Raw genomic sequence first — 27,405 nt, 5'->3', positions numbered from 1 at the left:
GAAGAAACCTTAATTGGGGAGAGGGAATGGAAGAGGTAAGAAGGGATAAATAACACTAAGAACATTTGAAGAAGCCATAGGAATGCATTTTTTGTGTTTACTTAAAATACACACACAGACACATAGAAGCAACACACACACACACACACACACACACTATTTAAACGAAGTTATATCACTTGGGATGATAATGTTCACTCCATAGACTACCTACTAAAAACCTCAGTACCAGGCATTGGAAAACCTCCATCAGGTTGTTGGTCAGTGAAGTCCAAGAGATAACCTAAAAACAATATCAGTTATTTCCATTGCTCTTGGTTGCTTCCTTGAACATGAAGGTTAAGACCATGTTGCTGAAGATACCTCAAACTGTGAACACAAAAATTGGAAGTTCTTGTGTTGGAACTGACCAGAGAGCTTCTTCTCCAATTACCCTCTCTCACAATATCGAAAGGTGCTATTCAAACTGCCTTAGGAGAAAACTAATCAATAGCCCTACTGAGTGGTAAATCCTGTGGACCATAACAATGGTCTTGTAATAATTCTTGGGTCTTTGAAATTTGTTTGTGGCTGGGTCATGGAAGAGTTTGAAAGTTTTGGTTAGCAAAACACTTGAATGTTGTAGATAGAGTTTAACGAGCTCCTCTGATTGGAGTTCGAAAGAAAAAAAAAACTGTTATGAGATGTAGCAAGCGGGGTGCCTGGTTCATAAGGTTTCAAGGAGAACAAAGACTCTTATCTATCAAGTACTGGTAATCTGAGGTGTAATTTGAGTTGCATTTTGCTCAGGAATCTAGCTTCATTCTGCCTATCTTTTGAGCCCCTGAGTTCATTTGATTGAAAGGATAACAGTCTTAATTTGCTTAGCATGGTGAAAAGGTGCAGAGCCAGGTACACGTCCATTGCTGATTTTGGAGATAATATAACCAGTCACTTCTGACTTATGTCGCTTTGATTTCCTTACCTTACAGCATTGGACATTGAATTATGATGAAGGACAAAACAAAACAAAAACTTTCTCCCATAAGTTGCTTTTGTGAGGTATTTTATCATAGCAATAAGAAAGAATCTAAAATATCCAGGTACTAATCCTGGGCTTTACTTTTTTGGATAATTACTTAATTTTTTTCCTCTTGAGGCTTCATGCCTCATAGCAACCTCATACTCATTTACTTTTTTCTGCTATAATATAAGGAAATAGAAACTACTCTATGCAAAAGAGAAAGGTCCAGAATAAGATACGTTTCCAGGGATCCCCATAGTATCATAGATACTGAAACCTTAAAATAGTAAAATCAGGGTCACTGGGGAGGAACTTTCAGTTTCAAATCTTTGCTTTACTTCATGTTTTAAATGAAAGTCTGTAGGTAACTACTACTTAGCCATTTCAGTGAAGCCATAAGATTATGAAATCCTAAAGATCCTTATCACTCCACTCTGAGAAATTGTGATGCTTTTCAAGCATTTCATCCTTTTTTCCAGCCACCCTTAAAGCTACCCTAACAATGTCTTTACAATATAATTTTAAGAACTTAATATGTTAGTATTGTTTAAGTATATGAAGACACACTTCTTAACCTCAAAGAAGACCACAAATCACATATTAAGTCATCTGTTCTTCGTGACCTTACTAAGCACTATCTTTTTGGTGATTTCAAATTATTCCATTTGCACGGCCCAATAAGATTTGTCCAAATTCTCAAAGAAGTTCTTATTATTACCATTCTTTAATTTCTAAAGCAGACAATATGGTAAAATGTAGTTACATTCTAATTTGGAAATATTGACCTCATATAGCCAGCCTGAAAGTCATATGTGACTCAGACGTATGCCTGCATGCACATAGAAAAGGGGGAAAAAGGAAGACGAAAGATGATGATAGAGTAAGATGGGCGTGTGCATAGCAGGAAGCTCAGTGCATTCTTGACACATTCTCTTTCGAAGTACTATAGCAAAGGCACATGACGTTTTATGTCTTTAGATAGAAACATTAGCCATTGTAGTCATTTGATGTAATGATATCTGGAAGTACAGTTATCTTTTATAAGCTTAGCAAACTGTGGAGTAGTTAGCTATCTAGAAGCCTTCTGAGTACTGGGAATGGATTTCTCTAAGAAATAGATGCTGGAAGATTGCAGCAGAAAGAAGTCATGGTAAGGAATAAACTATGATGGAAAAATGGGGGATCAATATAAAATTGATACTGCTTTCTGTAAAAATGCAATTAGAATTTTATATATGTAACAATTAAATTTTCAATGGTAAAATAAAATTTTAACAGTTAATCTAGCTTTTTGCATAGCCCACAATTTAAATGTTCAGAATAGACTGAGACAACAACTGTAATACATGGCAAATTAAAGTCAGATACTCTGTTCCTGATTGAAGAAGTGTACAAATCATGGAAACTCTGAATTTAACAAAGCCAAAATTTGAATTTACTTTGCCCACAATATCCTCTGAGGCAAAGGCTTTCCCAAACAACTGGGTGATGCTGACGGACAGTTCTACCTCCCATTAGAGGTAAATGATTTTGTTTTTTTTCCTGTTTTGCTGAATAAACTACGTTACTTCCTCTTCTAGCTGTAAAAGCCTGCAGTTCACTACAGGATATCTGGGTAGAAAGGGTAAGGTTCTTGGCTTTCTCTTCATACATTCAAAAATAGAACTAAAAACCTCTGTGAATTGAAAACGACAGTGTGAATTTCTGCTGCTTCCACTGAAAACTCAATTTTGAGTCTGCTAATATCTTACCTTTGGGGGGATATATTGTTATGAAGAATGGAGACTTCAGTGAGGTAATATCTATTTATAAGTTTAAGTGGTTAAAATGTTCGCTGAAACTGCTGCATGCTTTCTGAGAGGAAATGTGGCTGTCTAGATAGAAAGCTCCTTTCTCTACAATTTAACATGCCACTGACAAAAACCAGGGGTCCAGATTTGTATTAAACATTGCTCCTAACAATTCTATGTTAAAATTGAGATTGTGGTTCATTAAATGCATTTTTGTTAGAGAGAGCCAACGGGAGAAAATAAACTTACAATTTTAAACCCATGGTTTGTGTCAACCAAATTAAAGCAGCATTCAAGTAGTAAATGCATCTAAGTGCCTTAATCTTTTCATAAGATGAGACTTGTCATGTTTTCTCGGATTGGGACATTTTCCATGCATGCATTTTCCGGTGGGATGTGATGGCTTCAAATAGCACAAAAGGATTTTCATCAAGCCCTAGAACTTAGCACAGCTGTCGAGTCTCAATGGGGCTGATTCTCAGCTTACGATGAACATTTCTTTGGATGTATTTTTAATTTGAGAACATGGGAAGCATTTTCAGAAGGCGTTCCAAACATTTTGCTGTCTTTTTTAGAAGGAATTCCTTCTGTGGTTTTTAAAAAACGTGTTCTTTTTAAAGTCTGCTAATTTCACATGTGGAATTTGATTCTTCTATACGTAAAATTATCCACAATATGTAAAATTACATGTGATTTTATGTGAGATTGTAAGCCTTAGTAAAATATGTTTAATGTATTTATTAGGAAAATGTAAATGAAACCTATTTACACTAACATTTTCCTTCTCCTGAGATGAAGAAATCAGTGTATTTTGTACATATTTAATTTCCCCCAGAGTGAAGTGTTGAAGACAGTAAATTCCCCCCTTTAAAAAAAAATCTCCAAATGAAGTTTATTTTCTTTCTGTAAAAATTTAGGATAAATGCTTTATTGTACTACTGGGTTTTTTCCAGTAACAAAATGAAACTAACAGCTGTAGACTACATGAGAATGACTCACAGGATGGCACTATGTGTATATTATGGTTGCCAAGCGGCACCATACTGTCTGCTATTGAGAGAGCTCTGCCTAATCTCTCTGACCACAAGTATGGGTGGGGCTTTTTTTCCTATAGCAAAGTTGTTCCAAAGTGACTGATACTCGGGCCAGTATAAGAAATCCAGGCAGGCTAAGAAACTGCAAAGCTCTGGGAACCTCAAGAGGGGCTGAAATCAGCAGCACTCTCTGGACAGACCCTCCTTAGAAACAGTTTTGGTGGGGTTTTGACAAAAGATGTCCTCAGAAGACTTAAAAGTTCTGGGTGGAGTTTTCGCCACCAGACATTTTCCCCTTCCCCCACTCCACCCAGGAAGTTTAATGAGAAGAAAGATCGGTTATTCAAGTGGCTTCTGAGGCTAGACGAGGGAAGAAGGAAATTAATCATCCATGTGTCCTAGCAGCAGACTTTAACACAGAGTTGGAGCTTAGTAGGGACTAGATGTTTGCTGAATTGTAGAACCCTAGGGGGAGGGAGAGGTTTCTGTTGGCTGACTCTGTGCTGATGTCTTACTTTCTCCAGCTGTGAATGTGTGTCCTAGAAGGCTGAGAAAGAAATTATTCACTAGAGCATGAGACATTTTCCACTTGGTCAAACTTATTGTTCAAGATTGGAAAAATAATACTTGCCTGAAGTTTCTAGTGGTATAAAATTATAATATACCACTAGAGTTAGACTTACAAATTGGCAACTGCCTAGGCACATTATTCTGAGGCTGGGAAAGAAAAAAAAGACAACACTTTGAACTGGAAGTGTTTCTCTTTGCCTTTAACCTGAAATGTCACTATGAATAAGTTAATCCAGAGGTTGTTTATGGTCTCTCAAAGTTCTCCTTTCTTAAAACACAAGTGATTCTAATCATGACAAAAGGTTAAGCTAGTGAAAAATTAGCTAATGAGTTTATAGGCTGAGTTTTTCGTTCACTTGGTAGTGTTTTTTTTTTTTCACAAACCAGGAAGGTCTTCATTTTGAAATGTACAAGTAATTGAAAAGGAGGTAAGGGAACCAAAAGGAGAGACATTACAACATAGAATAAAGAGACTTTTTCTGACTTCACACATTTTGCCTACTTATTAACCAGGAGTGCTGTGAAAATACATACTTAGATCACAACAGCAGAATATAGTTATAAATGTGGACGCTGTTAAAACATTTTTAAATTGACAAATAGTGGTGTATGTTTATGAAGTACCATATGATCTTCGATCACAGATTTACTTTTCTATAGTAAAATTATTAAAGATTTGTTCTTTTAGAAATCTTGTCATATATGTTGTTATTTACTATGATCACCATGTAATGAAGTTCATTGTTATAACATTTTCTTGTTTAATGTTTTACTATTTGTTTTTTAAGTTTTAGACAGGGTTTGGCCTTGTAGCCCTAGCTGTTCTGGAACTTTCTCTGTAGAAAACCTGGCCTCAAACTCAGAGATCCGCCTTCCTGAGTGTTACTATTAAAGGCATGCATAACCAGGCCTGAAAATTTTGTACAATTTAATTACCATTTCATTTTTTCTATCTATCCTGCCCCTAGTCTCTGGCAGACATTTTCTCTGTTTTTAAGAAATCAATATTTTTTAAATTTCATTTATGTGAGATTATGGGACTTTTTAAAAATCTAGTGTATTTTATTTAGTATATTGTCTTTCATTCCTACCCATTTTATTGCATGTAATATACTTCATTCCAATATTACACGGTATTTCCTTGTGTATGTATGGCACATTTTTATTCATTTTTCTATTTGTAGACTTACTGCTTTCATATCTTGACTGTTTGTGACTAATCATGAAATTAGCATGAAAATATTGATATATCAAATACTGGTTTCAATTATTTGGATATACGCTCATATACTTTTGTTTTACATTTTTGAGGAAAATGAATTTTGTTTTCAAAAGTGACTGTGCTGTTTCCCATTCTTACCGGTAGTGTTCAAGTATTCCTTTTCTGGATGGCTTCTGTGTGTTGGCTTTGGCCTGAAAGGAGGCTGAAGTACTTACTTCTGTGGGTAAGTCAGAGAACTCAATGTTGGGCTTGACTTAACATAAAACACCCAGAACTGCTCACATGAGAGCTGGGTCTGATGGCAGATTCAGTTCAATGGCTGCTTGAGATGCTTCTGAAGTTTCTGCAGTTGAACTTTCTTCAGCCTGAGAGTGATATTTACAACAAACAAAAGCAAATTAGAAACCCATTTCTTAACTTTGGATCACACTCATTACAATCAACAGCATGATTGGAGATGAAATGATTTCCTCTCTCTATATTATGTATGAAACATCTTGGACACGCTATCTTTTATTAGATTCCAGCCAGTTGAGCCTTAATGAACCTCATCAAGAAATTTAAAAAAACTTTTTATTTGCAAATATATTTTTGTTTTACAAGAAATTGAAAAAAAATACTGATTCTTTGTGTACATTTCACCAAGTTTTCCCTAAGGATAAGATCTTAAGAAACTATAGTATATTATCAAAAGTAGGAAGTTTAAAGTGATATAATACAATGAACTAGACTGCAGAACTTATTTATATTTCATCAGTTTTGGCAAGTACTCGTGTGTGAATTTTATCACATGCATTCATATGTTCAAACATCACCATCTATTTGAAAATCTTTCATCAGCACAAAAGCTCTCATTACATCTGAACCCACCCTAGTCTACAGCAATATGATGTTTCATATGCTTTTTCCACATTACCATCTATTTTTGTGTTGAGTACACTATACAAATAGAATGAAATGATATATACCCTTTTTTGATGGGGCATTTTCACTTAGCTAGTTCCTTTGAAACTTATATGTTTAGTTTTCTGTAGCGATAGATGGTTCAATTTATTACTAAACATGACACCAGGACAGGGCTATAACAAACCTTGTTTATCTACTTACCTATTAATCCACTAAAGAATTTGAGTTGTTTCTGTTCTGTTTTGGGGGGAGATATTAGAGCTAAAGGGCAGTGAGTATTTAGTTACAAGTTTCTTATGGCTATAGTTTGATTTTTCTATGGCACCAACATAGAAGAGTTTCTAGGATTAGTATATGTACTTTTAGTTCTGCTAAAATCTGTCAAATATCTTTGCAGAACAATTGATATTTAACAAAGAGAATTAATGTATGGAAGATCCACTTATTCTGCCTCCCTGTAACATTTGCTGTTGCAAATACTTTTGTTATGCAGCCTAGTAAGTATATTATAACCCATTGTAGTTTTAAGTTGTATTTCCCTTTGTAGTAATGCCCCTTTCTCTCCTTTACCTCCTCTTCCCTCCTCCTCCCCTTTCTCTTCTTCTCTCCCCAATGTGTGTGTGTGTGTGTGTGTGCAAGTGTGTTTCACAGTTCCATTTTGAAAAAATAAACTGTTCATCTCCTTTCTCCATTTTCTGTTTACATTGTTTTCTTAAAATTGTGCTTTAAGAGTTTTCTTTAATATATATCAAATACAAATTTCTTAGATTTGTAGCTTTCAGGCATTTTTCTTCAAAGCTTTGCCTTTCTTTATATCTTCTTAACGTCCTCTTTCATAAAACAGAGTTTTGAATTTTCATGAGGTCAAATTTTGTTATTCTATTTAGTTTCATCCTATACCATCATTTTGTGTAATAGCTAAGAAAAATTTACTAACAAATTCTGAAGACTTTTTATACCCTGGTGCTTTATATCATTATGTTTTTATAGTTTGAAGTATAAGGCCTTTCGTGTATGGTTTAACAAACTTTTATTCTCCTATGAATATATAGTTATCAAAATACCATTGCTTAAAGGGCTAAATTTTCTTCGTTAAAATTTTTACTTCTGTAAAAATAGGGAAGTATGCATTTTATGTTGTTCTGTTCTTTTCACTTTAATTTACTTAATCAAAATTTTTTTAGCATTCCAAAATACCATGTTGTTTTGATTGCTGTGGGCGTCACAACTGGGTACAGTGGAGCAAGCTTATAATTATAGCTGCTTGGTAGGCTGAAGCAGAAGTTATGAGTTCAAAGTCAGACTGGATTACAAAGCAAGTTAAAGGCCAGCCTAGTTAACTGAGTGAAACTTTGTCTCAAAATTTAAAGGAAAGAAAAAGGGCACAAAATTATGTTCAGTGATTGTCCTAAATTTGTCTTTCATAATTATCTTATTTGTTACAGTTTCTTTGCCCCGTGATAAAAGTTTTCAAATAAGTAGCATCATATTCTATGAAAATATCTGCTGGAGTTTGGGATCCTAGTAAATTGTACATCAGGTTGGAGAGAGTGTACATCTGTCCTATTGATTCTCTGTGATGATAAAACACTAATAAATAACAACTTAGGAGAAGAAAGTGTTTATTTCAGTTTAAAACTCTTAGGTCAATGCCTCAACTGAAGAAACTAAGGGTAGGGACTCAGGGCAAAAATCAGCAGAATCTGAAGCAGAGACTGTGAACAACTTCTGCTTACTAGCTTGCTTTTCTATACAACCCAGGACCACCTGCTCAAGGGTGACGCCACTCACAGTGGACTGGACCTTCTTAGTCAAGAAAATGCCCCAGAGACTTGTATACAGACCAATCTAATGGAGACATTTTCTCAATTGAGATTCTCTCTTTCTAGGTGTCTCCAGTTTGTGTGAAATTGACAAAAACTAACAAGAACAACATCTAGACCTTTAAATATATTTTAAAAAGTTTTCTGAGAATTTCATACATCAATACACTTTATTTGCATCAACCACCCCACCCTTTCCTTGTCCAACTCCACTACCTCAAACTATTTCTGATTCAAAACCTCGTCTTCTATAACTGTTATTGTTACATATTTAAAAGTATATTTTATATAATATATATGTATAGTATTTTCATAATATATATAGAGATAGACACATATAGTGTGTTGGTTATAGATACAATTGTTTAGAGATGACCACTTAGGATTAGCCTTTATAATATTCCAATTCACAAACACATATTTTTAAAAAATAACCTGGATGCTTTATCAGCATTTTGTGGATTTCAATATATAGTTCCTGTGTATGTTCTGTTAGATTTATATACAACTATGCAAGGATTTTTCATCTGTTATAAATGTATCATTGTTGTGTCTATGAATTTGTTAAATTTAAATTTAATTTTTTAACTTGTTCTCTTTATATCATGAGCAATAGGTCACAGCCCCTTTCTGGTCAATCACTCCCACAGTATTTCCCCAACCTTATCCCAGTCTCCTCTGACTGGTTGGGGGCCCCTGTGTATCCCTGTACCATGGCACTTAAAGTCTTTGTGAGGTTAGGAGCTTCCTAGATTCCTTCATTTTTTTAAACTTGAAAGTCATTGTTTTCAAATAGATAATGTGTCTTTTTTTTTGCTTTATATTTGACCTTTATCACTTCTTTTCTTTGTCCTGTTATGATGGCTAGAGATTCTGGTAGTATCTTGAATGATGACACTATCTGCAACTGATTTTGTTGAGACAGTTTCTGAATATTTCTAGGTTTTATAAAGTTGTAATATGACTATAGGATTTTGTCCAGTGATTTTACTTCATTAGTTGATATGTTCCTGTGATATTTCTTCCTTTACATATTAATGAAATTGATTAGAATGTTGCATTTTAAAACTTCAAATCAGCCCTTTGCTCATGTAGTAGTTTTATCTGATCCTTTTTATGTGTCAGTGTACTTTGCCTCCATCCTGACATTGTATTTTTTCATTCAGTTTGTATTGATGGACTTGTGGATTATTTCTGTTTTTATTCCAAGTATGATACTGCTAGTAACATTCACACATGAATTTTATCATTCTTGAAGTTTTAATTTCTTTCATTGTAATGCATGGAGATAGATGGCTTGAGTCATACAGTTATTCTGTGTAACATTTTGAGGCACTTCCAACCTGTGTTACAAAACATTTGATGTTCTAACCAGAAGTGGATATACTCTAATTGTTATCCATTTTCTCTAATATTTCTTATTTCTGACTTGTCATTTTAATCTAGTGGGTATGAATTGTCAGTTCAAGGCTTTGGTTTTTATTACTTAATCTAGGACCTGTTCCATATTCTTGTCTGACCATTTTACTATTAGATTTACGTTAACTAGAGAATTTTAGCCAGATATTTGTTCCTCAAACTCCTTAGCATAGTACACTTTCTGAATCACATATTGTCCATCTAAAACATCAGCTGTAACACACAAATTCAGATAGAATCATGCCTCCAGGGACTTTAACTTTTGACCAAAATGGATAGTCAAGATCACCTCTAAATGTTAGTCTCATCGAGAGTATTAAGTTTGCTATAACCTTCAGGGGGGAGGTTGCAGGAAGAGGCTATAATATTGTAGTTGTCCACCTCATTTGTGTTTACACATCATACAGAACCATTTCAAAACCATACCAGAATTTAGTTCTTTAGTTAATGGACTATATCCTAAAGCATAATGGTCCTGACTGTGAAGTTTGTTTTATTTTTCGTGGAGGTTATTTGTGCTTTTGGAGTTGTTAAAATCTGGTGTATATAATTTGCATTTGATAATGGATTGCTCCTATACAGTTATAAACTTATGGCATGAAATGGCTAGTTTACGTCAAGTGGCCTGTTGAGTCTTTAGTAGGAAGGCCAACTAACAATTCCAACAATACTTACCTGAAAAGGATGACAGTTTTTCCTTCCAAATTACAATAATGTTCAATGTGATTCATCTATAAAGAGTCTCCAAAAAGTTCCTTATATATAGTATTGTCATCTGTTGACTCCATAAATATTATTCCTGCTGCATTGCAACATTGATTTGCTGTAGATGGTGTGACCTGAAAGTCAATAGACATTAGATGTTTGTGGATCATTTAGTACATTTATTTTCTTAATTTATTTGGAAACCATAAGCAGAAGAATTTATAGTCATGAACTCAAAGTAGGAAGTATAATATCAAGGTAAAGTAACATGGGGTCCTAGTGTTAATTTTCTTTTATTCTGGCACATACTTGGTAGGTTCTTCACACATCTTTACATGGTGGAAGGCAAATCTCTGAGAACATTTTTACAATTGACAGTTACATTCATAAGGACTTCACTTAACCACTTTCCTCCAAAGTCCACCCTTTAGTGTAATCTTATTGATGAGTAGGTTCTAACATGCAGATTTTAGGGGACCACAAATAGCACAAACAAAAAATAGCAAAGCCTGAGTAGTTTACCCAAATGTGGAAGAAAGCACCTTTGAAACAGCATGTCATCTGTCACCTTTATTGGGTTACGTCAACATAGTCCATAAAAATAGACATTTCACAGAGCTAGAAGACTTGTGATTTACACACTGTGCCTTACTTATTGACACCTACTAGGACTAGAGTGATATTCTTGGCTTAGAAGCATGAGATCTTAGGGTAGTGAATCTTGAAAAGAATCAGAGACAACTGCCACACAGGATGGTATCATAAATTCCCAAAGCAAAGGGAGAGTAAAATCTTTAGGCAGAATTCAGGGGCCTGTATTGACTAGAAAGAACACAGAACAATTCAGATGTTTAATATCGTCAGCTTCACTTGGATTTGTTGTTGTGTCTCCAGTTCAGATTTATTATCTGTATATTTCCAGTCAGTGCTTTTCTTTAAGAAAATTATGTATGTAATTGGAAACTTAAAAGATGAGATTTGTTTTGGTTGAACTAAATTGGCCCTATGACAGCAGAAGATAAGATTATTTTAATAGAAAATGAAAGTGCTTATAGGTTATCAACATGAAACTTCAGCTTCAAATTCAATCCATGGGCTTAAACTTTTCTTTTGTCATTTCCTCTTGAATATTGAGGAATAAGCAATTCTATTCTGTATTTCTACATATTTGAAGTTTATAATTATAATGAAGAAATATACAATATTCTACAACTTTATTGTATTTAAGATTGATTAGAAATTTTCAATGGCAATATTTTGAGTACCTCAATTGCCAAATCATACCTTGGGCTACCATGATCTTTTCATCATATACTGTAGTCATTGTGACATTTAATTCTAATCAGATGAGTAAACATCAAATTCAAAAAAATCCAGGAAAAACTCAAAAATTAATTCTTAAGATGATTCCTTTTAAAAAGTGCTCCTGAAGCTCATATTAATGTCAGTCAATATCCAATTTGTGGAACAGAACTAGTAGTGGGCATAAATTAAGAGATTGGTCACAAGGAATTGTCTATACCACTGGCTAGGCAAAGCAGAAATTATTTAATCAGATTGTCCTTTCAGAATAAGCAGGATTAAATTCACAGGCTGAAGCTGCTACCTTCAAATTTCTTTGTGGAAGCCTCTCCTGTTACAGTTTCCAATGGGTTGAAAGGTATTTACGCAGATTATCTAAATGATTTCCCTTAAAGCATTTCATGGAAATGTCTTGAAATATATTAAAATCCTGTCACATGCTTGATTATCTGGAACCAATCTCTTCTACTGAAATTTTGTAGTGAAAGTCAGAGCTCTGGCATCCCCAAAAAGCTTACTTCATTACACACCCCAATAGTCCAATTTAAAAAAAAAAAGCAATAGAGAAACGTAAAAAGAGAAGGGTAGAAGAGTTCTCAAAGACTTCAAGTTCATGTTTGCAGAGCTGATGTGAACTTTAGATTTAAACAGAACAAGAATCAGGGGCAAAAAGTATTACTAAGCAGTCCTCATGGATATAAGGCCAAAGAGTAACTCTGTTCCGTCAGCTGATGTAAAGCAGAAAGACATATATATATAAGTATGGCAGAGATTTCAGGTTCAATCCAGTTTTTAGTAACATTGTGAGTACAAGTGAGGAGTCGGTGATATTTTAGCATAAACAGCTTCCAATTAGTTGTTATAGACACAGCTTTGCCTGAGGAAGTGTTCCATCCTTGTGAGAAACAAAAACAAGGAGAAATCATGAGGACAAGACCCCCCATGTATATGGAGCCACTGCCTCTTTCCCCTAAACATGCAGACCTACACACCACCTAGTGGTGGAAGCAGTAAGTGAATGAAAAATGTTCAAGATCCCTGCCAACCAGGAAACATAAATCAAAACATTGCCACTTTGTTTTGATAACCCAGAATAACTGTCACCAAGGGAAAAAAGTATTAGTATGTGTATTGTAGTTTGAGGGAGAAATTTTCCCCATAGGCTCAGATATTTAAAGATGTTGTCCCCAGTTGGTGACACTGTTAATGGAAGTTATGGAATCTTTACAATGTTATGGGGTTCTTGGAGGAAATGTGTCACTGGGGTGGGATTTGAACTTTATAGCTTTGTTCCACTTGCAGTTTATTCTTTGTTTCATGTTGCTGGTTGAAGATATGATCTTTCAGCTTCCTGCTCCAGCTGTCTGCTGTCATGCCTTTTCTTGCCATTATGATCTTCACCTCTGGAATTGTAAGCTAAAGTAATTTTAAGTTCTTGGTCATAGTGTTTTTAACTCAGAACCAGGAAAGCAACCAATACAACATAAAAAAAGGAATTGTTTTGTCCTGTTAATTGAAATGTCTACTAGTCTAGCTGCTATGAAAATCATTATGGACAGTCTTCAAAAAACTAAAAATAGAACTATCATGTGATTCTGTGAGGAATGATACCTGAATATTCATATTTATTTCACTACTATCTACAATAAGCTATATATAGAATTATCCAAACTGTAGTTTAATGAACGAATAGGTAAAGGAAATGTTGTATAATAGTGGTATTTGTCAAGCTTGAAGTAGAAAATGATTTCCTCACAAGGAAAATGGAAAAAAAAAACCTGGAGCACAGTCTGTTAGACAAAATAAGCCAGACTAAGAAACACAACTATCACATTTCTTTCGATGAATGAAACATTTAACATTATGTATATATAATGAATTAGAAAGGAGTCTATTTTGAGGTGTAGTCACCAGTGGGAAAGAGAAAAAAGAAGGGGAAGAGAGAATGGAGTAATAAGCAAATTAATTATGTACATGTATGAAAATATCCATAAAGAAAACTACTCTTTTGTATAATTACTATATTCTAAAAAGAGAGACCTGCAACTTATGCTTTTTTTTTACAGTAATATCTACAATTGAAAAAATATGGAATCTTCTTAGGAGCTCATAAAGATGTGTGTGTGTGTGTGTGTGTGTGTGTATGTGTTTGTGTGTGTGGTGTATGTGTGTGTGTATTCATGCACATGTGATTGAAGAGTACTATAGCTTAGCTGAGATCAAGGCAGTGATGGCTCCTAACTTCCTACTTTCCTGCTCATCTATTCAGTTGCTCTATGATCATGAAATTATTATTTCTTCTTCATAACATTTTATTGGTTCTCTTCTAGAGCACCCCTTGATCACACACTTCACAAATTCCCCAAAGACTGTAAAATCATGTACATGCCTCCAGTTGCCAAACTATGAGTTGTATTTCTAAACTTTAAAATGTATTCTATTAATCTCTATGGTGTCTATCATTATGTTCCAGCAACATTGCTTTGATTATTGTCATTTCAAATGTGAAAGTCTGCATTGTCTATGTTTTCTCTTAACATAAGCTATTTGTATCTTTGGAGAAAGTTTTTTTTTGCATCATTTTGTCAATACGGCAGCTATGATTTGACAGGCATTGCAATTAATTTGCAGAATGACATGGCTCCATTGCCATTTTAACAACATTGAACCTTCAGTCTTAATTCATTTTTAAGTCGTTAGTGACGCCTTCAGTGCCTACTCTTTTCATTCTGGTATGATTATTGATTGTGAATTTTGTTTCCTTTCTTCTTGGGTTCATTTGATTTTTAAAAGAAAAAAATTAAAATAAAATTTGGCTGGTTTCTGTAAATATTTAAATTTAGCCATATAAACATTGATATACTGTTGTTAATAGTATTTTTTATAACCTTTATTCTAGTCAGTCAGTAATGTCTTCTCTTTCAACCCTTGTTATTAGTAAGTTGTAGCATTTTTTCACTTAATTTATTTTTCTTGTCAAGTTAAAGGCTTCAGAGTTTTTTTTATGCATTCAAGGAATCAATTTTTACTTCATTGTTTTTTCTATTATTTTATATTCCTTTTGCTTATTCATATTGTAATGTTGCAAGATTTTCATATAGTGTTTTTTTTCCTATTGATTCTTCTATAATGTAGAATGTTAGGCCATCGATTTCAAAATGCTGTCTCTTTTAATATATCTTTTAATCTAAAACTTTTTTCTAAAGACTAATTAAAACATTTTTATATTTTTCTTGTGATATTTTTACCCATCTGTTACTTAACAGTTTGTAAGTTTCTTTATATTTGTCAAAGTACAAAATTTCCTTCTCTTAATTCATCTCTCCTCTTTCTATTTTGCCCAACTTTGTCTTGACTTATTTAGCTTTAGTTTTAGTTCACCCTTCAGGGAACTAAAATGAAGGCATATGACATGCTTAACATATTAGTAGATTTGTTTCAGTGTTTTAGTGCTGAGAATGAATTCAGGGTCTTGTGTATATTGATAATACATTCTATCTGTTCTCTGTAGGGAATATATAGTTGAATATAATCGTTCATTTTATTCCATTTCACCAATGTATACCTTTCCCCCAATGTGTCTAATTTGCTTTAGTTTGATTTTAGACATTTAGGCATTAATGGGATTCTTGAGTATTCATTTTCTCAATATTTCATGGTATTATAACATTATTTATTTAATATTCTATTTCCTTGTCAATTATGTCACATAGACTTTTCCTTGTGAATATTTGAATTTATTTATTTATTTATTTGTTTACTTATTTATTTATTTATGTTTCTTTGGCCTTCACTATTGATTTTCTCAGTTGTTTGCACTTGAATGGCAAGTAATTCCTTACCTTGAACTTCACTTCAGAGTAATATCAGTTCAATTTCAATGAGATGTAGAAGCTAAACAAGAGACAGAGACAGTGACTATTTGTGTCAGAATAGAACTGAGTGAAACAGGATAAAAGAAGTGATTATATATTTTAAAGTTCAAGAAAATAAAAATGTGATTTGGTGATTATGTATGAGACTAGTCATCAGTAAACATTTCCAAGATATGTGTTGTAGTAATCTATGTTGTAGTGGTCATATGACATCATGTAAATAAACACTTCCAAAGGAATAGGAACTATGTTTCAAAAATACTAAGATAATATGCATACTAAGGAGGATATAACTTAAAATCTATTCCCCAAACATTATAAAATTATGTACCTGTTTCTAGTTGTCGAATTCTGAGTTGTTATGATGATTAAATCATATAAAGGTGTATAAGGTACATTAGAAATTTTCAGTAAATTCAATTGTCATGAACTATGGTACTCATGCAGTTATAAGTTGGCAAATACATTAAAAATCCAAAGAAAATTGAAGTTGACAGGGCTTATAAAGTCATAAGTAGATTCCTGAGGTAGAACAAACTTAAGCTGAGCTTTGAAATGTATTTATATTTTGTCTTCTCTTATGACTCAGAAGAATTTCACAAAACAAAAGAGAATAAAAGCAACCCGCACTGTGACATTACTATATACCAGATGCAAACATTGTGAAAATTAGCTTCCTTCTTTGAACATATAAACAATGGTGCACATTGTGTAATTTACAAGACTGTAGATAAGATAAATCAAGAAAAACAACTTGTAAGTACAGATACTTGTTTTCAAGCTAAGATCTTTCTGAAAATAGTTGCTAGTTGTACTACTATAGTATATTTATGGTGAAGAAAGAAAAAATAAACAAAGCCAGAAAACTGAATTTAAGTTACATTGGCACCAGATAAAAAAGAATTTGAAATAGGTGGCTTTGGGACAAAGTTTATGAGTTTTTCCAAATTCTGGGGGAGGGGGTAGTAGTAAAATCAGAAATAGATTTTACTGTTAAAATGAAAATCAGCCACAAATGAGCAAAGTATTTTTACCAGTTATATTCTGAAGCCAAAGAAAGTCTTAAAGTCACTGTGTCCTTTGACTTTTATTGAACCTCCTGTTTTGAGCTTCCTGACACTGGAGGAGGACTAGGAAGTTTAAGACAAAGTAATTTGTTTTCTTACAATGCATGTTTTGTCTTAACATAGTTTGGATTTTGGGAAACATTGTTTATACAAGTGCTAAAGCCACAGCATGGCTGTGACTCTAAACATTAAAAAATAACTTTTGTGTGGAACTAGTTGTATAAGATGTTTCAGAAAAAAGTTCAATGATCTTTGCTCAAAGATGCATTGGATAATAAATAATTTAGATGACTGAGATTGTTTTCCAATTATGAAGATTTATTTATTTTTTTAAACAGAGAACCCTAACTATTTTTAAAAACCTAAAGATTATGCGGTATTTTAACTTTTTAAAATTAGGTTTCTTTTTATGATTCTATGTGCATGAGTTTTCTGCTTGCATGTAAGTCTGTGTACCACATATGTGCCTGCTCTAAGAGGAGGTGGTGTACCTTCCCTGTGACGAATGGGAATCCAACCCCAGTCCTTTGCAGTAACAAGTGCTTTTAATCACTGAGCAAAATCTCCTTTAATGTTTTGTATTATTATTAGTAGTATTTTTTTTCAGGATAGCAAGAAGGGAGAGATACTTGAGTATAGATAAAGATTCCAGACTATACTAGAAATTGTTGGAAAATCAACCACAAACTTGTCAAAAAAATTTCCTCATCTCTAATGAGGAAAAGAAAAAAAGTGAGTTAAATGATGTGAAAATGTTTGTGAGAGGAAAAAAAAACCACTTTTCTGAGCCTAAACAATTCTTTCTGGTATTGGAAGTGTGTTATGGCAGTCATTTTCAGAGTGGTCCCTGAATTCCATGAGATAATTATTAGAAATGCTTATTAGTGGTCCCCATTTCAGATCTACTGAATGAGGAATTCTGGTAGGACTACATTTTAGATCACTCTGCAGAATGATTAACTTTGAGCACCATGTGTTAAAGTATTTGGATTTGTAGTCACAGGCCTATTTAAAGTGTAACTTTCAAGACTATTTTTCATTATGATGTTAAGATAACTCTTGTAGTTTTCTAACTACAGCTGATCCATCAGCTGTGTGCTGAGGAATGAGTCATACAATCTGGAGTTCTACTGTGCATCATCACAAAATAGCACTTAGAATACTGGAGAGTTGCTAGCAGGAAATCTTAAGTGGTCTCTCAAAAATCATAAATATATGAGGTAAAGGATATATCATTTACATTTATTTAAATATTTAACAATGTATACAGCTATGTTCAGCATATGAATTCACAATTTGTCACCTATCATTCGATTGAGTCATACTTAGCTATATCATACTATTACTAGATAGATAGGATTTGATCTATTTGGAACACTAATATATTTGACATTGTGATGTTACAGAAAAGAACATGGACTTTGAAGTTTCATATGGGAAACCTTCTTGGATAATTTGAGTACACATTTAATGCCTAGCAACCCAACTTAAAATTTAAGAAACAAGTTGCTCAGAGATATAAAGATGGATGTGCAATAATGTTATCATGGCTTTTAATTTTGTTTTTTGAAAAAAGATCTCACATGACACCAGGTTGCCCTTGATATATCTACGTAATAATGATGACCTTGAACTTTTGATCTTCCTGTCTGAACCTCCCCGTGTTTGAATTGTAGTCAGGTACCACCATCCTGGACTTTCTAATTGTTTCTAATAACTAATGGTAAACTACTACAATGTCCATTAATTAAATAAATCATACTAGATAATTCTAATAAAAATGTAAATATCAATTAAATTTATGATTTAGATGTTGCTGACATGAACTTTTACACTAACTATGATTAAGTGGTTAAAACTGTGTTTATAAAGTCATATGTATATAGAAGTCAAATTCACTTAAAATGGCTTTATAAGAATTAATTTATAAATCAGTATACATAAAAAAGTTTCCTGGAAATTTTTGAATGAAAATGTTGAGCCTAATAACTCTTGTATATATAAATGTCTGTGTATGGATAAAATCAGACTGTATGAGAATCTCAGGCTGAGTATTTTACATTAATAAAATTTGTTTTGTCTTTGTTTACCTTGGTTTTATAATAGAGCTCAGTTTCTTATGTGTAGTAATTATGAAAGATTAAGAATAACATAATTAAGTTTTTTAAAAGGCAGCTTCTTATACAATTTTATCATCATGTACTAGAATCATTCATTTTAAATTAGTGTGTTTTCCCTGGAATAGTTGGAAGGAAGAGATCCCTCTTGTTTTAACAGTTCAGTGTCAAGGTTAATGGTCTAAAACCTGGCATTGGTTCATTTCTGAACATTTGTGCTATTGTATAATTACAAAAATGTGCTTTCCATCTTCAAAGTTCCTGTGTTGAGAGCCAAGAGACCCCAGTTCAGCCATCACCACTATCTTTCTGTGTGAATTTAAACTTTTAGTTTTCCCTATTCTGGCATTGTTTTCCTCTTTTAAAAAGTCTCTGATTCTTATCTAGATGCCTCTACCAGCTCTATAATTTTGACATTTATAATATATCTAGAAATGTAAATCTCCAGAAAATGATTATGAAGTATGGAAGCTTAAAACAAGAATAAACCAAGTCTTCTAAAATACTGTGGAGAGGATTTTGTTTCTGAAGTTCAAAGGATGCCTATTGATCTCTCCTTTAATTTTTCTATTAATGAGGTTTCAAACAAATCTGAGTGTCTATGTATTTGAACATTGGTGTACTTATGACACCTGGTGGTCAAGCCAAACATCACAGCGAAATTCTAATCCCCAGACACTCACTCATTCCCATTCATTCTCTTCCTCTCAGAGACTTCCTGTCTCTCACATTTAATTGTCTTTCATAAAATTAATCATACAACAAACACTCAACAGACACTTCAAAGATTCAAGACACTCTATTAGACTTTTATTTTGGGAGGAAAAGATGTAATAAGAGGGTAAGTATTTGGCACATAGGAGATTTCTAGCTATTTCACACAGCAAGACCACCTGGAAAGAAAAGTGATCTCATCATGCCAGAAATATTATGTGATACTCACTAAAAAGAATGGACAGAATTATGGAGATGGTGAATTCAGAAAAATGACTTTTTTAGCTTGTGAATGTCAAAAAATGCTCTACGGAGGAAGTGACTTTTGTCTTTTGGAAGCCTCAGTTTGTTCATTTGACAAAACAGCCATTATGTATCATTGTTTCTTAACATTGGTGTCAAAGATTGATAGAGTTTACACACAGTTCTTATTATAGCATCTGACCAAAACAAACATTTAGTATTTGTTATTAATGCTTATAATGAAACCAAAGATGGTAGAATTTGAATACTCCACCTCATTAGTGTTTGTAAGTATTTTTAAAAAATTAGCCTGAATATAAACAATACAATATCAATTATTTCACTTAGTCAGGAAAATTATAAAAAGGTGACAGTGTTGTCTCTGTTTACACTCAACTGAACCAATTGCCCCATTCAGCTGCATATTTAACTCAGTGAAAAAAAAATCAAAGTAGCTGTTTGCCTGAATGACCTGGTTGTTTGACTAAGCCCTGAACTTTCAGCTCAGTAAATACAGTTTATCCAAGAGTTACATGCACTCACTGCAGAGACATCAAATGGGTTTTAACACTGTATGGGCTTTGTCTGAGTTGACCACATTTTTACAATTTTTCATTGGCTGTGTCTAAGTTTGTACACATGGTCTGAGACCCTATATTACTTTCCAGACTAAATCAAGACCCATTGCAATATATGCATTTTACTTGACCACTTGAGTACTTGTTACCATTAAGCCTGTCTCATTTTTTAGCTTTATTAAATGTATATCCCTTTCAAGTACTAAAAAGTAAAATGCAGCATTAAAATATTCTTTATTCTTTTGTGTTTGAAATCAGAGTATATAAAACATATTTCATAAAATATTATCAAACATTTATCAGTTAAACTTTTGCTTCAGGGATAAAATAAGCTGTACTGTAGTGGCTTTTGGCCAAAAGTAATAATGATATAACATAAAACAAAACTAAGAACAAGGAAAATGTCATATTAGGGAAATTAATGTTTAATCTGGATAAGGAAGATTTGAGAAAAGACATGATTGTTATCTTGAGATATCTGAAGAGCTTTTATGTCTACCAGGGAGTAGACTACTTTGTCTTTTTGACAGGAATAACTAAGTTGAAACAACATAGGAACAGATTTGAAGTCACTAAATAGATGGAAGATATTTCTAAGATTTATGATCACTGAAAACACAACATTTACATGAATAATTTTCACTGGAATTGAGAGATAAAGGGAAGAAACCACTGCTTGCTTCATGCATGACAGGATACCATCTAGAGCTTCTGGTAGTTGACTGAAATTCTGTGAAGATAGTTGCAGTGTATATAAGTGTCTGAAGCTGCCATGATATTGCTAATAAATAGAACTTTTGTGAAAAGAGCTTATAGAAGGTATTACAAACAAAACAAACCATGCTTTCAGTAAATATTGAAGAAGGGAACTCTGTTTTTCCCAAGACCATATCAGCCAGAAAGCCTGGTGACCTGCCAATCTTTGGTTAGAGCCTTAATCCATGAGTCGTTCACATGAATTCATAGCTCACCTTAGCAACCATCTAATAATTTATAAGGTAGCTATTGGACATGGATTAAGATTTTATTTACCCATAGATGATGACAGTAACTCTGCTAAATCTCAAACTTTAGGCAGAAACAGTTATACACATCCAACATGGAACTTCACATGGGTGTTGGGATATTTGTCTGGGGGCTGTTTGTCCATGAGATCTTGGATGTTGGTTAGCTATGAAACTTTGGTAATTTTTTGTCAGAATAAAATCCTAGCTAAAGTTGTCAAAATAAGGATCTTAAAAGATCATGAAAACATTCTTGAAAATATCTTCATTACTACTATTTATCTTTTGGTAAATTGCTACACTATTTTAATTTTACATAGATGAGAGCTTTCAAATTTATGAAAGTACATATTTAAACACCTCTGTGGTAGAAATACAACCAATGTACATATTCACAAGTTTTGACATGCTTCTGACTCTATCTTTGTTCTATTTTCCACAGAAATCATCATGCAAAGGCTTTTCCTAAGGAAGGAACATAAACACTCAAGATGGGAAGTAATAGCATAAACAATATGAGAGTAAACTATACTTATATACAGGTGTTGTTTCTGTACTCCCTCTTTGCAACCACCTATATCTTTTGGCAGAAGCCATAATTCCACAGTTTTCCTTGCTGAAGATACCGAGATATTCAAGATGGGCAGCAATAGTACCAGCACTGCTGAGAGTAATTGCAATGTCACTTATTTGACATTTCAGTACTCTTTGTATGCGACCACCTACATCTTCATATTCATCCCGGGTCTCCTGGCTAACAGTGCAGCCCTGTGGGTTCTGTGCCGCTTCATCAGCAAGAAGAACAAGGCCATCATCTTCATGATCAACCTCTCAGTGGCAGACCTTGCTCATGTCCTGTCCTTACCTCTTCGGATTTACTATTATATCAATCGTCACTGGCCGTTCCAGAGAGCCCTTTGCCTGCTGTGCTTCTATCTGAAGTATCTCAACATGTATGCTAGTATTTTTTTCTTGACCTGCATTAGCCTTCAGAGGTGCCTCTTTCTCCTCAAGCCATTCAGAGCCAGAAACTGGAAGCGTAGGTACGATGTAGGAATCAGTGCTGCTGTCTGGATCATTGTGGGGACTGCCTGTTTGCCACTTCCCATCCTGAGAAGTGCTGGCTTAGCCAATAACAGTGAATCCTGCTTTGCTGATTTAGGGCTTCACGACATTAGTATGGCTTCGTCCATTGGTATGGTAACTGCCGCTGAACTTGGAGGATTTGTATTGCCTGTTGTAATAATTACATATTGCACATGGAAAACGAGAAAATCTTTACAGGAATTCCAAGATCCACCTCAGAATATTAAGGAGAGGAAAAAGGCTTTGAGAATGGTTCTAATGTGTGCAGTGGTATTCATAGTCTGTTTCACTCCTTACCATCTCAACTTCCCGTTCTTTATGATGGTAAAGCAACGTGTTTTCTCAAACTGTTCCTTTATTAAGAGCACTCTGTGTTTCCATATCATTTCCTTGTGTCTTGCAAATCTGAATTGTTGTCTTGATCCAGTTGTGTATTATTTTATGACTTCAGAATTTCGTGATCAATTTTCAGAACATGGGAGTTTGGTCATCCAGTCATGTTTGCGTTGTAAGGACAATACTTTAGAAATTCGTCAGAGGAAGGAGAATCTTCAGACTATCTCACTGGAATGTTTGGATGCTCCAACACAATGTGATGAAATGGTTATCTAAAATAATCTTTATACTCTGTCACTTGAGCCATTTCAAAGTGATACTGGGTATCATGAAGAAACTCAGGCACTTCATTCAAAATAATCTGTCTACAGGAGTTCTCTATGCCAAGATTATTAGTGGACTATGTGAGAAAAAAACTGTCTTCACACAATATAATAATCAAGAGAAATAACCACATACCTGTTCCTCAGTAGTGGGGCCAATAGTCTCATCTTTAACTGAGAAAAACAAAATATATTAAAATCTAGCAGACATGTACAAGTTATCCCAACCTTAAAAAGTCTACATTAGAATATGTCCCTATCTTTATTTAGAAAACATACACTACTTCAGCCAATTGTGTTACAGAGAGATGGCTTTTCATATTGATATGAATTATGGAAATTAGCAACAGTATAACTTAAAATATCTATAAGATTATCTTTTCCCTCACTTTGAAGAAAAAAAATTAATTCCAATGAACCTTTCAAAATTACCTTAAGCCACAGACAATGCAAACATCTGAAGTAGAATTGTGCTCTGCATATTTAAAAATGATGTTAAAGGCTTAAAACAAAAACTCTGAATGGCTATGAGTTTGTGACATGATATGTATTTTTGTTTACTGTCACTAATTGGGAAATATTCTCATATATCTTTATTAAGATCAACCTGTCTAGGTGTATTGTTTCCTATGTAACTTCACTCAATACATTTAAATCAACAGATTAATGAAGACTTACACAACTCGTACAGTTTTTATTTTGGTAAGGTTTAGTGAGCCTAATTATTTTTTAAGTAGAATAGACCAATGAACTGAATCAAATTTTATGATTAATGCAGAACAATTATTGCCACTTAAAAAGACCCCTAGCTCAATTATTACTAATATAAATCATCCACACTGGAAAATTTAAATCTTACCATTTTCAAATATTGGATGTCATTAAAATGAAATTTTATAAAGCAATGGTTAGTTTTATAAATTACTGTTTTTGTCTTGTCTCTACTTTTTTGGTGTCTACTTTTTCAAGTAGCCTTTAGTTTTTATTATATTTTTGAGTTAGCATATAAAGAAATGAATTTCATGATATTTTCATATGCATATATCACCATACTTGGTTCTTATTTACTTCCCACAGCCTTCCCTTGGCTACCCTCCAATTCCTGCTGTTGCCTTCCTTCTAAATTCTCTGTTTTGCACTCTTGATACAAATGTTTATTACGTCTTGTATTTTATTACCTCCATTATCATACTTTGTATGCATCCTGTTTACATCTCTCCTTCTCCTCTCTACTTTTATGTTTTGAATGTATTTCATATATTATAAATATATAAATAAAATGTGATGTTTGTCTGACTTATTTTGCTTTAACACACTGATCTTCAGTTCCAAAAATGTTGTAATTTAATTCTTCTTTACAGATAAATAAAGTTCCATTGTTTATACTTACTGCATTTTTGGATCCATTCATACATTGATGAATATGTAGACTAGTTCTATAGCTTTTCTATGGAGAATAAACATGCAATAAACATGCATGTGTAACTAACTATCTGTGATATGATTTCCTATAACCCTTGAGCTATATATCTAGAAATAGAACAAATAATTGGATCTTGTTTTTAGATAAAATTAGCTAATCTCTTTTTGTTGGTTACTAAAGGCCATTTACATTTAACATTTATTATTAACCGAGGTCTGTTAATTCATTTAATTTAGTTCGACATGTTTTGGGGTGCTTAAATTTTATTATTGGTTCTTTTTGTTCTTTCCTATTAGAATTAGAGGTTTTCTGTGTTGGACATGATAGATCCTTTCCTCACTCTCATAAAATGTATTATTAGATGTATTATCATAAAAGACTGTCTTCTTTTCTGTGGGGTCTGTGTGTGTGTGTATGTGCTGTATGCATGTCTTTGAGTGTGTGCGCACTGTGTGAAGATAGCAGATAGAGTTTTGACATTATATGTCTTCCTTGATCTCTCTCAATTTTATGTTTGAGACAGAATATCTAGTCCTGCATCAGTACTTTGCTGGACTAGATAGCCAATGAGAAGAATCTGCCCTTCACCTCAACAGCACTAGAGTTGCAGGTGCCTGCTGTTGAGCCTGGCTTCTGTGTAGGTGCTGGGGATCAAACTCCATATACACAATGAACTGTTTGAGGATCACTCAGGGTCATTATTATAAACATCATATTGTGATTCATTGCTTGTTTGTTTCTATAATACTACAACTACCACCACCACCACTACTACTACTATTACTACTAATAATGGTGGGGCAGTAGGAAGGGATCATTCAGAATGATTGAGGCCGGGCCCGATTGGCCTCACTGGGGAAGCTGGAGGAGTATGGACTGCCCCGCCTGCAGGTAGATGATGTTCCGAGAGTGGGAGAGCTGGTACACCATGTCCTCAGTGGCTTCTAGCTTCCATAGCTCAATGAGGCCATCACCTGCTATGGCCAGCGAGTTCGTGATCAGCTCAGCTGCCTTGGAGTCACCCTCAGCAGAAATGATGGCTGCTGCCTACTACTGCTCAGCCGTTTCCACCACAAATCTGGCTGTCTCCGCTTCCTGCTGAGCCACCTGTTTGGCTTCTACTAACTCTGTCAACTGCTCCCAGAATGTCAGATGTGTCAGGGACACGTCATCCAGGATGAGCCCAAATGTTGCTGCTTGCTCTGTGAGGTCATCGATTACCTGTCTGGAGACCAGCTCTCGCTGGGTAATCAATTCTCCAGCATCAAAGCTAGCCACCACCGACTTGAGGATCTCTGTGGTGATAGATGGCAGGACCCACTCATCATAGTCCTTGCCTATGCTGATGTAGATATGAGGAAGCTGGCTGGCCACTGGCCAGAACAGGATGCACAGTGTGATGTTGACGTTCTGCAAGTCTTTGCTACCAGTGATGACCAGTGCATTCCATGGTTGAGAGCAGTAGTCAAACATAATTGGTTTCTGTGCCCAAGGGATGAGAAAGTAAGTTGGTCAAAGATGACAGCTTTGTGCCCAGCATCCACATTATATAAATCAGAGTTTACCACGCCTTCTGCAATTGGTAACGCCAGGCTGAACTTTCCTATGTACTTAGTTTGGCAGCTATGACTCTTTCTGTTGCATCCACTCAGACCTGCTTTCACTCTGACCTCCACATCAATCCCCCCTCTTTATAGTGTTTGTATGTCTAGCTTTTCAAAATAAAAGCTCTCATATTTTCTCTTGTTAATAAGCCTGTTCTCCACAAACCCCAACTTGCTTAAACCCTTATAATCTGTGACTTTGAATCAAGATAACTAGCACAAATTATTAACAAAAAGAAGAAAAGCACAGCTTTTTAAAATGTTTCATTTGAAACATTCATCTGTTGTGATGATGAAATCTCCTATGGAACAAAGTGAGTGGGTTTTAGTTTATGGACTTTATGATATTTATTTTTGGTAATTCAAGATTATTTCCTGTCCTTCTTGGCTCTATCAGCTGTGCTTAAAAAGGTGAAGTTGCCAGACATTATAGTAGAGGTCTGAAAAGTTAAGCCATCATTAGTTGTTTTTGATACCTAGAACATCTTGGAATATATATGTATGTATATATACACATATATATGTACATGTAAATGTACACTTACATATACATAATTAATTTTCCAAAATCATTACTTGCTTCATCAAGAACTAGTATTGCTTTTAGGGAGTTTGCTTTTTCTTTGCTCTTTGTATTCTTTTGTTCTTAGGGAGTTTGTTTTCTTAAAGAAACTTCAGTCATCATGGGCACTTCTCCCTACCTCTTTAGGAATACTTTATAAAAGTTCCCCTACACATTTGAAGTTTTATTTCAGATACAATCCATTTTTGAAAACTGGCCTATTACTAGCGTGGATAATGAACATTATTCATCAGATTCGGAGAAACATGCTTGGGTGTACACACACACACACACACACACACACACACTCATGCACACCACACACACACACACACACACACAGACAGAAACACAGAGACATAAAGAGACAGAGAGAATGAGAGAAACAGAAAGAGACAGAGAAATAAAACCTCTGAACATTTTTTAAGTTATAAGAACTCTCCAAAAACATACTGTTCAGTAGGTCTTTCAGATCTTGAGGAGGAGCTATGTATAGATACCCTGATCCAGTATTTGGGGGGCTATACATTTACTCAATCCTGTCTTTTGATTTCTTGTTTTAAAACATAGGTGAAAATTTTTTAAATTGATTGGAACTGTGTATGTAACTAATTGATAGTACTTAGAATTGGATCCTAGTATCAATTCTTCCCTTTCTTTCTTTCTTTCTTTCTTTCTTTCTTTCTTTCTTTCTTTCTT

At 34.1% G+C, this 27,405-nt stretch overlaps 1 protein-coding gene and 1 pseudogene across 3 annotated transcripts; one reads left to right on the top strand and one right to left on the bottom strand.

Annotated features, from left to right (window-relative positions):
* The first annotated feature begins 2,097 nt into the window (after positions 1 to 2,097).
* LOC114633612 (putative P2Y purinoceptor 10) lies at positions 2,098 to 24,506 on the top strand. Of its 3 annotated transcripts, XM_028782369.1 has the most exons (4): positions 2,098 to 2,153; positions 5,764 to 5,842; positions 6,923 to 7,022; positions 21,815 to 24,506. In XM_028782369.1, exon 4 carries the CDS (start codon positions 22,012 to 22,014, stop codon positions 23,068 to 23,070), a length of 1,059 nt encoding a protein of 352 aa, XP_028638202.1. In that variant the 5' UTR covers positions 2,098 to 2,153; positions 5,764 to 5,842; positions 6,923 to 7,022; positions 21,815 to 22,011; the 3' UTR covers positions 23,071 to 24,506. The 3 variants fall into 3 exon arrangements, with proteins under 3 accessions (XP_028638202.1, XP_028638054.1, XP_028638129.1); XM_028782221.1 differs by lacking the exon at positions 6,923 to 7,022; XM_028782296.1 differs by lacking the exons at positions 2,098 to 2,153; positions 6,923 to 7,022 and adding an exon at positions 2,668 to 2,798.
* An 883-nt stretch (positions 24,507 to 25,389) lies between these two features.
* LOC114629615 overlaps positions 25,390 to 27,405 on the bottom strand; it is an 85,210-nt pseudogene continuing 83,194 nt past the window's right edge.

The sequence above is a fragment of the Grammomys surdaster genome, unplaced genomic scaffold (genome assembly GCF_004785775.1).
Source record: "Grammomys surdaster isolate TR1022 unplaced genomic scaffold, NIH_TR_1.0 61, whole genome shotgun sequence".
In the NCBI taxonomy this organism is placed as follows: domain Eukaryota; kingdom Metazoa; phylum Chordata; class Mammalia; order Rodentia; family Muridae; genus Grammomys; species Grammomys surdaster.
The sequence above is the reverse complement of the archived record's forward strand: the minus strand, read 5'-3'. Positions and strand labels throughout refer to the sequence as shown.

Excerpts from the sequence above, each read along its gene's own strand:
- LOC114633612 (XM_028782221.1), top strand. The coding sequence starts at position 22,012 with ATGGGCAGCAATAGTACCAGCACTGCTGAGAGTAATTGCAATGTCACT.